Here is a 13,657-nt window from a genome sequence, read left to right as displayed (position 1 = left end):
TTTCACTCTTGTTGCCCTGTCTAGAGTGCAATGGCGCGATCTCGGCTCACTGCAACCTCTGCCTCCTGGGTTCAAGAGATTTTCCTGCCTCAGCCCCGAGTAGCTGGGATTTACAGCCAAGGGCCATCATGACCGGCTAATTTTAGCAGCTCCTTCTTAAAGGAAAACATAATAAAATTTACATACAATATAAAATGTACAAGAAAAATATTGCCGTGTAAATATCTGAAGAGTCATTCCATGAATCCAACATTCCTTCACAAGTCTTCTGGTTTTAAGCAATCAACCATCAGTACATAAAAATGAAAAACAGGCCGACGTGGTGGCTCACGCCTATAATCCCAGCACTCTGGGAGGCTGAGGCGGGCGGATCACCTGAGGTCAGGAGTTCGTGACCAGCCTGGCCAAAATGGTGACACTCCGTCTCTACTAAAAATATAAAAATTAGCTGGCCGTGGGGGTGGGTGCCTGTAACCCCAGCTACTCAGGAGGCTGAGGCAGGAGAATCGCTTGAACCCAGGAGGCGGAGGCTGCAGTAAGCCATGACTGTGTCACTGCACTCCAGCCTGGGGGACAGGGCGAGACTCCATCTCAAAAAAAAAAAAAAAAAAAAAGAGGAAGAATGGCTTGGCACAATGTATTGAAATTTAAGTTGATTCCTAGATGCCTTGAAAAGGTCCTTCTCTTCAGTTTCTGTTGCTGGCTTTCATAAACATAATTAGTAGGAAAAAAGGAACATGAGTACTACTCCTGGAAACAATCAAATAAATATGTTTGCTTAAAAATATATATATGGATGGGGCTAAGGGAAATGCTGGGCTTATGTAAACAAATATATTGTCAAGTGATGGAAACTGAGGAAATATGAGGAATCAAAAATAAATCAAACAAATCTTTTTTTTCAGAATCAATAAGCTAACATATCATGCCAAACAGTTTTGGAAATGTATAAGATATTCCATTTACTAAACTTGGCCCATAACAAGTAACTGTTATGGTACTTTAGACTTGTAACAGCTATGAAAAGCCTTTTTTTTAAATATGGAAAAACAATTACCAAAAATAAAAGTTGGGAAAGACACAGGTATAGATATGTAATCCTAGTAATACTCAAGAATGGTTGGGAATAAAAGTTTTCATAGCTTGCAAGGTAAAAGAGAAACGGGTCTAAGAATGGCCTAGACCTAAAGGTTACAGAATTCTCTCAAAGACAATCAAAGGAGTCTAAGTTAACATACTTTGTAACTTACCCAAATGTAAGTTTAGGAACATTAGTTCGGAATTAACACTTTTACACTTTCCTATTTTATTACATTTTAAACAAATTTAAAAAATCAACAATTATTCATAAAATGTATAGTATGATTTTTTTAAAAAATCAGATGATCATCATGAACTGGCTTTCTTTTTGCACAGTATAACAAGTGCTGCACTCTTTGTTTGAATATTATCTTTTATACTATTCAGAAATAAATTCCTTTCACCATAGGCTGTGTATGTGTTGGAGGAAGAAGGATTTCAGAAAAATTTTCCAAAGTACCTAGCAATGTATTTTGCACACACCAGTGATGATATGAAGAACATGACGAACTGGACAAAGTCATGACTATTGGAGCTCTCACATTCTAATCCCATCTGAGCTTCCCCTTTCTTTGGTTCAAATGTAACTTTTGACTTTTTTTCACTGTAGGGTGACGGTGTTAACTTACATTCATAATACTTTCAATATAGAGTGTGTTAAAGTGCAAGTGTCTGTTAAAAGTTACAACAGATACTTGCTCCAACCTCTAGCCTTTTAATAATTTTTAGTTGTACTCTAGTATGTGTATAATCACCCAAGCATTAAAAACAAAATTATAACCAAAACAACAACAAAAACAAAAACCCAGCAACTAAAACTATGCCTCTTAATGAAAAATAAAATCACAGAGTGAAAACAAACCTGCTAAAGAAACATAAAAATAAAATTTATACCTATGGAAGGAATAAGATGTGCATGGATTAATCAGAAAAAGCATATACATTTATTTATCTGATCAGGGTCTTATGCATGTAATTCAATCCTTTGCAATTATTATTACTCAGTAATGATTACTCAAAATTTCAAAGATTAATAAACTGAGACAAAGAGAAGTTAAATGGGTTCTTTCAGCTGACAGCTCATCAAATGTCATTTACAGAACTTGAAAAATCCAGTTCTGTTCTGGTCACTTTAAGTAAATATAATAACATGTCTTGATGTACAAATTATTACAGCTAAAAAGTTTTAGAATGCTTACACATTGTGCCAAGCTTTGTTTTAAGTGCTTTACAGAAATTAACTTGGTTTAATCTTCTCAACAACTCTAAGAGATAGGCCCTCTAACTGAGCCTCATTCCACAGAAGAGAATTCAAAATCTCAGAGACATCAACTGATTGCCTAAGATACACACTTGGGACATTAGGATTGCTGGGATTCAGGCACAGGCTGTGTCCTTACTGTAAGAATTAAAATGCACTTCCACAAAATAAGGTATTTAGCTAACATGCATTTTAAATAATTTAGACATACTAAATAGTTACTAAAACGATAAAGAAAATTCTCCCCCTTAAAAAATTAACCTGAGAGATTCTTTAAAACAATCTTTGCTTACAACATTCAACCAAGAAAAAAAATGCCCCAAATTTCTCACAGATCAGCCATTAAATATTTTTAAATGAATGGTGAGTAAAGCCATCATCTATGGTTCTAGTTCTAAAAGCCATCTCTCCCAGAACACAAAACCTAGTAATGTCATCACCAAGAATCCCATTCTAATGGAAACAAACTCCTTCACATTCACCTTTTTTTTGGGTTCGGAACATTTCCAACTGTTTCTGCTGCTGTCGTCTTAATGTATTAACAATAGCTATTGCTAGTCTCAGTGCTTCTCTGGGGTACCCATGAGAACGTAATGCGTCCACTCTTGCACAGGCTGTAGGAACATGTTCTAAAACAGAAAGTCAAGGGGGTAAAGTTGCCACTGTCAGATATATCCATAAAAAAAGAATTTAATAGTAAGATGTTTCTCCCAAAATACTATTAAAAAGACACAAGAAACCATTTCTGAACTTGGATTTGAATGAAAAACTCAGCTCCTATTGCCAAGCATTCATCCATCTCCCATTGAATCCTTCAATTCTCCACCTCCCACTCCAGTAATGCTATAGAAACTAAACAAAGAAGTAAGTCATGGAAATGTCTTTCCGGTTTGGTCACTTACCATGCCAGAGGGGCCACCCGCGGGAGTCGAAGAGGGAGTTTTCAGTGTCGTCATGGTAACAGTAGTTGGTGTATAGGTCACTGTTGATAATGTGCTGCAAGTGGCTATCCTGCCAGTGGAGATCACATGCCTCGATGGCTCGGGTGAACACTGTCCGATGTGGCCTGTTCGATGAATCTGTTTTTTCCACAATTCAGAAAGCCGTGTCAGCTATTATTCACATGTGAATAAATCAGTCATACCATTCTGTGGCCAGATGTTCATGAACACACCCACACACATTGTCCTGCACCCCCTAAGCAGAAGGGTGAAGGGTGAATACTCTCACATCCTAAGTACTAAGAGGCAGGTCAGCCCAAGAGCCACCATTCACTCACTTGTTTATCAAACACAAACATTCTGCAGCCATTAAAGCTAAGGTTAAAGGCGTCCTGCAAAAAGAATTGTCAAGTCTAGTTTCCATGCCAAATACACTCAAAGGAGGCACTCGGCACAAAAATCACATGAAAACTCACTGCTCCCCACTTCTGAGGTGCTGTGGTGGGCTGCCCTGATGGGATCAACAGCTCTCACAAACACTATGCAAGAGATGCGACACCAGCCATGGAACCTTTCAGGATTACGCAGTCAGCCTTTAAAGATATGCATAAGGGTTGTGCTTTTGGTTGTATTTTTTAACTATATTGTGCGGTTTTGCACAATTAAAACTATTATGCTTCTTGGGATATAATGCTTAAATACCACTTTATATCCCAAAGGGCATAAATGCATATATTTAACATTTCACAAAGCCACACAACATAGCTACAAAACAAACCAGCGCACTTACCTTGCCCCTACAGGCTGCCTCCTGACTCCTGGGCAGGTTCCATGACTGGTGTGATGTCCCCAGCATAGTGTATGCCGGGGCATCACAAAAGAGCAGAGCCATACACTCCGAAGAGGGTTCAAGTTTCAGGACCTGACGGAGAAAAGAAATGTTTGGGGAATAAAGGATATTCTCACCCCAACTCCTGGGATTATTCAATTCCTAAGGATCATATGGTTCAAATTCTACCTGCACACCCACCCCTTGGGTTTCCACTCTAAACTTACCTTCAACTGTGGCACAAACTTTAGCAATCCTCAGCTGGAAATCAGGTTAACAAACTATTTCTATTGATGTGTACTTAACCTAGTTCAAGTATAACCCCTCATTGTTCTGAGACTTAATTAAATGAGAAGCAAAATCTGGAGCTTCCTTAATTGGTAACATTTCATTTTCCTGTCAACTGGACCTTTGGCTGAGCACAGACATAAGGGAAAACACAAAAATCAAAGGACAACTGAATTGAGAAGAGATTGGAGAACTCATCTACGTCAACCCCTTTACTCTGCTGATGGAACTGAAAAGCAAGGGAAGTAAAGTGACTTGCCAAGGTCACACCGTCAGGCAGTGACAGTGGAGACCAAAATACAGATATCCTTATTGCAAATTCAGCTAATTCAGCTGGTTTGGAAAGGCTTTTGACAGGTCTTTAACAAAGAGACATTACTTCAGTTTGGTCTCAGGTCAACTTAGCTATCTGTACCTGAATGGTAGACACATCAAAATGCATGTGTGATAGATCATTTGAGAGGCACAAATAATGATGATCTGTTATGGCTCCCACCCAGACTCCTCACTAGAGGTGGATGGATAGAGAAACTGCAAGGGAGAAGGCAAAGCCCTACATTTAAGGACATTTTGAATCTATTGGGGCTTTCTGCTGAGCAGAATAAATATACCCATACCCAGCAAGAAATTGGTTCCATGACCTCTCACAGTCAATTGATCAAATGTTTCAAAGTCCAAACCTCACATAAGTGTTTTTTAGCCTCATGTAAGTATCTTTTGTAATTTCATTTATTTTGTTAAGCTGAAATCATAGAAACAAAATTTAAAACTAAAACGAGACTTTAAAAGAGCAACTTAGTATTATGCATGTATTAAGAGAGTGAGTTAGAGGTCTGCCTATTGATTTGGCTCAAATAGCAAGCTGTTAACATGATTCCACTTTTATACAATATTAATAAATACCTGAACCTTTCACATGTTTCTATGTGACTGTATAAGCATAGAGAAATATAGAGTATACACACTAGACTTTTAACATGGTTAGCTCTAATAAAACCAATGACAACAAAAAAGGCTAAATACTCATGAAATGAAATTTAAAAGAAAAGTCCTGTAATAATATGGGAAACACATAAAATTAAGTATGTAGCTAGATATAAAATATATAAAATTAAAAATCTGGTTTGACTAGGTATCAAAATTAGTCAACTTTTAAAATCTTGAATGTCTGTGGTTATTCAATTTTGCAGTAAGATTGAAAAAAGAGAAATAATTATCTTGATCAATTTTTTAAATTATAAATACATACATCTGTAAGAATTTTTAATAAAGTATACAAAATAGCAATACATGCTGATTAAGGAAAACTTGGGAAATTAAGAAAAGTAAAAAGGAGACATTCTTAGTTCTTTTACTAAAAAAATTATAAAATTGGCTATCATTTTGGTATATTAAAAAAAGTATTCTCTTTCAAAGGGTATAATTTGCAATGTTGTTATTCATTAACTCTAATAAATTATCTCAGCAGAGGCAGAGCCTGGATAAGCCCGACATTCACTCTAACGTGTAAACACAAGAAATTCTGCCCATGGCCTATACTGTGTGCACACTCAGTCCAGCTGTAATGGCACAGCTGCTGGACTCTACCGGCCACCACAAGCTCTCCCCTGGGGAGCCAGCTCAGCTATACAGGGAAGGCACTACAGGTATGAACACCAAACCTCCTCTGTAGGCATGTATCTTCTGACAGCCCCTCAGCAGGATGGGGGTATTCTGCTAAAAGTAGGTACCCTGGTGCCTTTAGGTCCAACAGATGTAAACACTGCCCTTAGAAACGAGGTCCTGACTTTGTATCACCTAGGACAAACTGTAAGTGAAATGAACTTTTTAAGTTTGGAGGCTGGACCACTTCTTACCAGCTTTCTAAGGCCATGAAATATTCATGCTTAATCAAGGGTAACAGAATAAATGGAACGTAAAAAGTAAAATGTAAAATGTTTGAGTAGCAGTCCCCAAAAGCAGTAGGGAATAAAACATAGTATAAATAGAAGGGGATTAAGGATATTACCTACATAGATGTAGGCATACCCTTTCCTAGCAATGGAAGAGAATAAATGTTGAACAACTAAACTTCAAAATTCTGAGCACCTGGAAAAAAACTGGGGTTATGTGGGATACATTTATTTTCTTTGAAGTTATTAAATACAATCATCATGGGCAATAAAGATATGACAGACTTCAAATACTGAATTCCCATGGTAAATCTTTCCAGACAAGGCAGAGTCAGACAATTGTCTTTCTCAAGTCCTAAAACTTCTTTTTGATTGGAAAAGTCCCTATGGAGTAATATGTATCATTTTCTTTCTTTGCAGAGACTAAAAACACTATACTAGCATCACATTCAAACTCAGCACATTGTTCCAGTTATTTCTAGTAGTACAAATTCTGCATGTGGCTAGTACATAGAGAATGTAGTCTTGATTCTGAATCCTAATGTTCTCTAATTCCCACCTTGCTTCTATCGTGACTTTCAAATCTTTCCAATTTTCTCCCAAAAAATGCACTGAATCATGCAAAAATAGTGTCATGAATTAGTTAATAAAATTTCTATTTGCAAGAACTAATTACTTAAGAATTTCATTTTGAAAGGGAAGAGAACATTCTGCAGCAGGTAGAAGGGAAAAATGGGGCCAAGGAACGAAGTTTTTTAAAGATAGGAGAGACTTGGGTTGAATACATAGGTACAATAGAAAGGGAGAAACTAAAAAAAAACGAGACAGAAATGAGAGACAGAGGTTCTTTTGGAAATGTCTGGGAGCATTTCTTGGTTGTCCCAAAACTTGGAGGGCACTATTAGCCTACAGCAGGTGGGGACAACCATGCTATACAACCCCTCACAATAAAAAAATTTCCCAGTAAAATGTCAACAGCATTCTATGTCCTTCAATCGAGTCATAAAATATTTCCTTACTACATTTTAAAACTAAGAATTTTTAAGGGACTAAATTATACAGTAGATCAAACATGGATTGACCAACAAAGATAAAAACATATAGCTCCTCAAGCCTCTTGATAGTTTTTTTAAAAGTAATATATTAACCATCCTACTCCATGATCTCTTTAAATTAGAAAAGAATGTCCATAATAAATCACTGATAGGCCATTTTAACATACTAACATATAAAATAAGTATTATATCCATCCATATTCTGAGAATATAACAAAAGCATACAAATATCTCAGTTAAATTTAAAATATACACACAGACACACATACACTCACAGTCAACACATATTAAGTACTGGAGTTGTAAGTTCTTAAGCTGGTAAAATAATTTTCCCATATACATTGTAAGTTACTATTATAAGCACATACGGATAATTAAGTAGCTACAAATTGAGCAGAACATTATGGTGGACTCACCTTGGTTGGCATTTGCACCCTGAGGCAGAGCATTGGTTAAGTTGGGTAATTCACTGCCATGATTTCCGTCTTCCCACGGACAGACATCAACACTGTTCCATTTCTTCAGCTGTTTTAGCCAACTGGCCTTTTGCTCCAACTTGCAGTGGGGGTTTAAAACTATACACATCCACAGAGCACCTAATTTAAAGGAGGAAAGGAAAGTAAAATTTTTAAAAATTATAAAAATATCCAATGTTATCAAGTTAAATGTTTAAATTTATTAAAATTTAAAAATGTAACTTATATTATACTTAAAATTTTAAATTATTTAAATTATCAAGTTAATTATAAACAATTTCAAAATAGACCCAAGTCAGTCATTTTTATAACTCAATTCTCCTTAATGTAAGCCACAAATCCCACAGAGAGTTTACGGAAAGGAGGACAACAGATCCAAGGTTTGAACCAAAGATCCAAATACTCTTACATAATAAAATATACTTCATATTTCACAAATGCCAATAGTAATCAACTTCTTACTTGCATGATATTTTAGATAAAAATGCCAATAACATATACAATCTCAGGGTCCAGTTTACAGACTCTATACATGGATACTGCAATATATCACTCTAAATGGTTCTGCACAAAAATTGGATTTACTTTCTAAAATTACTTTTTATAATAAAATCATTAAGGCATATAGTAGACACAACTTCCTCTTCTCCTTATAATTTCAAACTTGATTATGCTTATTAATTAGTATGCATATTTATATGTCAGTAAAATGTGAATAGTTTTGGGCAAAAAAAAAGCCAGTAAAATAGGTCTTTCAAAATTAAAATTCATTTAAACATACTTCCCTAAATGATTTAATCAGTAACTGATTTTAAAAATATAGTTGAAATCACTAAATGTATTATCTTCATGAGTAAAATTACTAAACTGTAATCAAAATTTCCCTAGTTTTTCAAAACAAAGGCAATCATACATTTAGAATAAAGCCATAACTCATAATTTGAATAATTAAGGTCCGATAAATTTATTATTCCTTTCTACATTCTTCAAAGTAGAAAATTCAAGCAAATATTTCACAAATTTTAAAAGTTCAAGTTTTACTTAAATTTCAAAGCAAGACAGATACCAGCATTCCAAAGCTTTTCATGACACAACTTCTTTGGAAACGTATGTGTGCGTGTCTGTTTATGTTTTAATCATTTGTTAGTTAAATGCATAATAATGGTAGGAATGAAAACTGTTTATGTTTTATTTGTCCAAAAGATATGGCTTACATTCTTCCTCATTAAAAATAAACAAGCTTATACCATTAGGGCAGGGGTCCCCAACCCCCAGGTTGCAGACTGGTACCAGTCTGTGGTCTGTTAGGAACTGAGCCATGGCCTGTTGGGAACCTGGCCGCACAGCAGGAGGTGAATGGCGGATGAACAAATATTACCGTCTGAGTTCTGCCTACTGTCAGATCAGCAGTGGCATTAGATTATCACAGGAACATGAACACTACTGTGAACTGCGCATGTGAGGGATCTAGGTTGCATGTTCCTTAAGGGAATCTAACTAATGCCTGATAATCTGAGGTGATACAGTTTCATCCTAAAAGCATCCTCTCCCACCCCCCAATCTGTGGAAAAATTGTCTTCCATGAAACCAGTCCCTGGTGCCAAAAAGGTTGGAGACTGCTACATTACAGTATCTATTATTTTAAATATCAAATAGCTTTCATGAACAGAAAACAAAAAGGGCCACAACCTATCTAAGCCACAGATATTTACAACCTGCATTTCTATATTTTAAAATACCAATTAAAAGTAAAACATGGCTAGCGAAGATGGAGTAAGCCCATGCCCATCCCTCCCAATGATAACAACAAAAACTTTGGACAAAACACAAAAAGTAGTAGTAACCTGAGGATTCTGAAAAGTAAGAGCAAGCAGATTGGAGAGAGAAAATAAAACCTGGAGAAGCAACCCTAATGGGGGTGACTTGCCATTATGTTTCCCCTTCTTCTTTTTCTCCTAGCATTGAAATAAAATTAGTACCATCCAGGGAACTTTATAAATGACACATGCAGCAAAAACTTGAGAACCCTCATCTAGCTGGTATAAGCACAGGGAAAAAGGACCCCCAAACCAGGAGCTGAAAAGGGGGATCTCTGAATTCTGTGTACAAACTGATACAAGTCCTGGTCACACTTCATGTGCATGAGACAGATCCAAGGCAGTATAACCAAGGTTTTGAAAACTAACTGACATTGGAACTATCACCCAATGGACGGGAAACAATGGTCTGAATCTACCTTGGTTTGCTGCATGCTTTAAGAAATTTTTAAAAACAATCTCCTGAGGATTTCAATTATTTAAACAATCCCCAGGCTCTCATGATACAACATTCAAAATGTCCAGGACCCAAAATTATGTGACTTACAAATAAACAGCAAAATGCCACCAATTCCCAAGGGGAAAAAATAGTCAACAGATACCAAGCAAGATGAACCAGATGTTAGAATTATCAGTCAGAGGCTCTATACCAACTATTATAATTAAGGTCCATGAAATGAAGGTAAACACTATTGAAAGGAATAGAAAGGCAGTTCTCAGAAGTGAAATATAAACTATAAAAAAATGAACTAAACAAATTTTAGGGCTAACAAAACAATATCTGAAATTAAAAATTAACTGGATGAGATCAACAGCAGAATGGAGATGACAGAGGGAAAAGTCAGTGAATGTGAAGCTAGAAATGATCTCAACTGAAGAAAAGAGAGAAAAACAACTAGGCATAAATGAGCTGAGCCTCAAAAACAGGTAAGAAAATATCAAAAGGTTTAACATTTATGTCATTCGATTCCCAAAAGATGAGGAGAAGAAAAAAATTGGAAGAAATCATGACTGAAAACCTCCCAAATTTGTAGAAAGATATGAAGTTACAGATCCAAGAAGCTTAGCCAACCTCAAATAAGACAAATTCAAAGAAAACCATTCCCAAATATGTCATAAACTGCTGAAAAGCAAAGATGAAGAAAAAAATCCTGAAAACAGAGAATATCAAAATACCATACATAGAAGAATAGTGACTTGAATAATTAGAAGTTTCTCATCTGGAAATAGAATACAATCTTTAAAGGATTAAAAGAAACTAAAGTGTCGATCAGAATTCTATGTCCAGCAAAAACATCATTCAGGAGTGATGATGAAATATAACCATATCCAGATCAGGGAAAATTTACAGTATTCGTTGCCAAGACATCTGTTCTAAAAGAAATGTTGAAGGAAATTCTCTACGCTGAGGAGAAATAGTATCAGAAGGAAACTTGGAAGTTCAGGAATAAAGGAAGAACAATAGAAATGACAAACATCTCAGTAAATAGATCATTTTTGACTTTTAAGTTCTTTAAAAGTATGACTGTTAAAAGTAAGAATTTAAGCAGCATCTTGTGGAGTTTTAAATGTATATAGAGGTACTGCACATGACAACTATAACATAAAAAAAGGGAGAGTAAAGGAAAAAATATACATAAAAACTGTATCTATAAACTATATATACATTATATATATACATTTGCCACGTTAAATGGCATGTAGAGCCTAACAACTACAAAACTATATATATATACAGTTTATATATATATGTATATTTTTGTTATATTCTACATGCCATTTAACATGGCAAAAATATTAACTTCAAATAGACTATGAAAGCTTAGGTCTGTTTACTATAATACTGATACCACCAAAAATATTCCAGGAGATACAAACACAAAGGATAATAGAAATTAAATTATAATAAAACATTTTTAAAATAAGTAATCCAAAAGAAAGCAAGAGAGAGGGAAGAGATGAATGGAAACAGAGGGAATAAACAAAAAACAAATGATTAAATTGTAGACCTAAATTCAACAGCCACATCAATAATTATATAAAATATAAATGGTCTAAACATATAAATTAAAAGAAATGGTCAAATCAGGCTAAAATACAAGACCCAAATCTTTCTTATACTGTGTATAAGAAATCTACTGTAAATATAATGACATAGATTAAATGTAAAAGGATGAAAAAATATATATCATGAAAAAACACTACAAAATAAAGCTGGCATGACTATACCAGTATCAGATAAAGCGACTTTAGAACAAGGAATACTATACCAGGTATAAAGAGGGGCATTACATAAAGATAAAAGGGTCAGTTTTCCACAAAGTTTTCCATAATCCCAGACGACTCTGCTGCACCTCACAATAAGACTTCAAAATACAGGAAGCAAAACTGACAGAACTTAAAGGAGAAATAGACAAATCCACGATTATATTTGTAGACTTCAATATTCTTCTTTCAGTAACTAATAGAACAAGTAGTCAGAAAATTAGCAAATACTTGAACACTGCTATGGTCTGAATGTGTCCCCCAAAGTTCATGTGTTAGAAACATGATCCCCAATGCAACAGTGTTGACAGGTGAGGCCCTTACGAGGTGATTAGGTCATGAAGGCTGCGCTCTCAAGCTGTTATGGTGGGAGTAGGTGAGTTATCTCAGGAGTGGGTTTCTGATAAAAGGATGATTTGGGGCCTCTACCCTACTCTCTTGCATGCGTGATTATCTTGCCCTTCTGTCCTGTGTCATGGAATGATGCAGCAAGAAGGCCCTTGCCAGATGCAGGACCCTCAGCCTTGGACTTCCCAGCCTCCAGAACTGTAAGAAACAAATCTCTGCTCTTTATAATTTACCCAGTCTCAGATATTCTGTTACAGCAGCACAGAAAGGACTAAGATGAACAATACCAACCAACTAAACCTGACATTCATAAAGCACTTCACCTAACATTAGCAGAAACAAACAAACAAACAAACACCTACTGTTCATTTATTTATTTACTGAGACAGGGTCTTGCTCTGTCGCCCAGGCTCGAGTGCAGTGGATGATCATAGCTCCCTGCAGCCTCAAACTCCTGGGCTGAAGGAATCATCCTACCTTAGCCTCCCGAGGAGACAGAGTCTCACTATGTTTCCCAGGCTGGCCTCAAACTCTAGCTGTCCTCAAGCAGTCTTCCAGCCTCAGCCTCCCAAAGCTCTGGGATTATAGGTGTAAGTAAGCCACTGTGCCCAGCTAAAACCTACTATTTTAAAATGTACAAAAAACATTCACCAAGATAGTCTATATTCTAGGCCATAAAACAAATTTTGACAAATTTAAAAGAAGTAAAATCACACCAGGTATACATTCTCTGACAAAACAGAATTAACTCAGAAATTAATAAAAGAAAGATATTTGAAAAATTCCAAAATATCTGGAAATTAAACATGCTTCTAATAACTCATGAGTCAAAGAAATAGTCACAAGCAAAATCAGAAAATACTTTGTATTGAATAAAAATGAAAAATATTTTGAAATTTATGGTATACAGCTAAAAAAGTGTTTAGAGAAAAATTTAGAGCACTAAATGCTTACAGTGGAAAATAAAAAGGATTCAAATCAACGATATAAATATCGACCTTAAGAAAACAGAAAAAGATTGAGAAACCAAAGCCAAAGAAAGCAGAAAGGAAGAGATCAGAAATCTATGAGACTGAAAACAAGCAGGAAAAAAAAAAAATCAATGAAACAAAAGGTGGTTCTTTTTTTTTTTTTTTTTTTTTTTTGAGGCGGAGTCTCGCTCTGTCGCCCAGGCTGGAGTGCAGTGGCGCGATCTCGGCTCACTGCAAGCTCCGCCTCCCGGGTTCCCGCCATTCTCCTGCCTCAGCCTCCCGAGTAGCTGGGACTACAGGCGCCGCCACCACGCCCGGCTAATTTTTTTGTATTTTTAGTGGAGACGGGGTTTGATTGTGTTAGCCAGGATGGTCTCGATCTCCTGACCTCGTGATCCGCCCGTCTCGGCCTCCCAAAGTGCTGGGATTACAGG

The 13,657-nt window shown here is 36.0% G+C and overlaps 1 protein-coding gene across 1 annotated transcript in view; it reads right to left on the bottom strand.

Moving 5' to 3' along the window:
* The window catches only part of ZSWIM6 (zinc finger SWIM-type containing 6), a 215,330-nt gene that overhangs the window by 17,339 nt on the left and 184,334 nt on the right, over positions 1-13,657 (bottom strand). The window contains exons 5-7 of the mRNA XM_028849453.2: positions 7,763-7,942; positions 3,244-3,420; positions 2,824-2,970 (exon numbers count right to left, since the gene is read on the bottom strand). Coding sequence (XP_028705286.2) covers positions 2,824-2,970; positions 3,244-3,420; positions 7,763-7,942 — 504 coding nt within the window. The remainder of the gene's footprint in view (positions 1-2,823; positions 2,971-3,243; positions 3,421-7,762; positions 7,943-13,657) is intronic.

Source organism: Macaca mulatta, chromosome 6, assembly GCF_049350105.2.
Source record: "Macaca mulatta isolate MMU2019108-1 chromosome 6, T2T-MMU8v2.0, whole genome shotgun sequence".
Lineage (NCBI taxonomy): Eukaryota > Metazoa > Chordata > Mammalia > Primates > Cercopithecidae > Macaca > Macaca mulatta.
The sequence above is the reverse complement of the archived record's forward strand: the minus strand, read 5'-3'. Positions and strand labels throughout refer to the sequence as shown.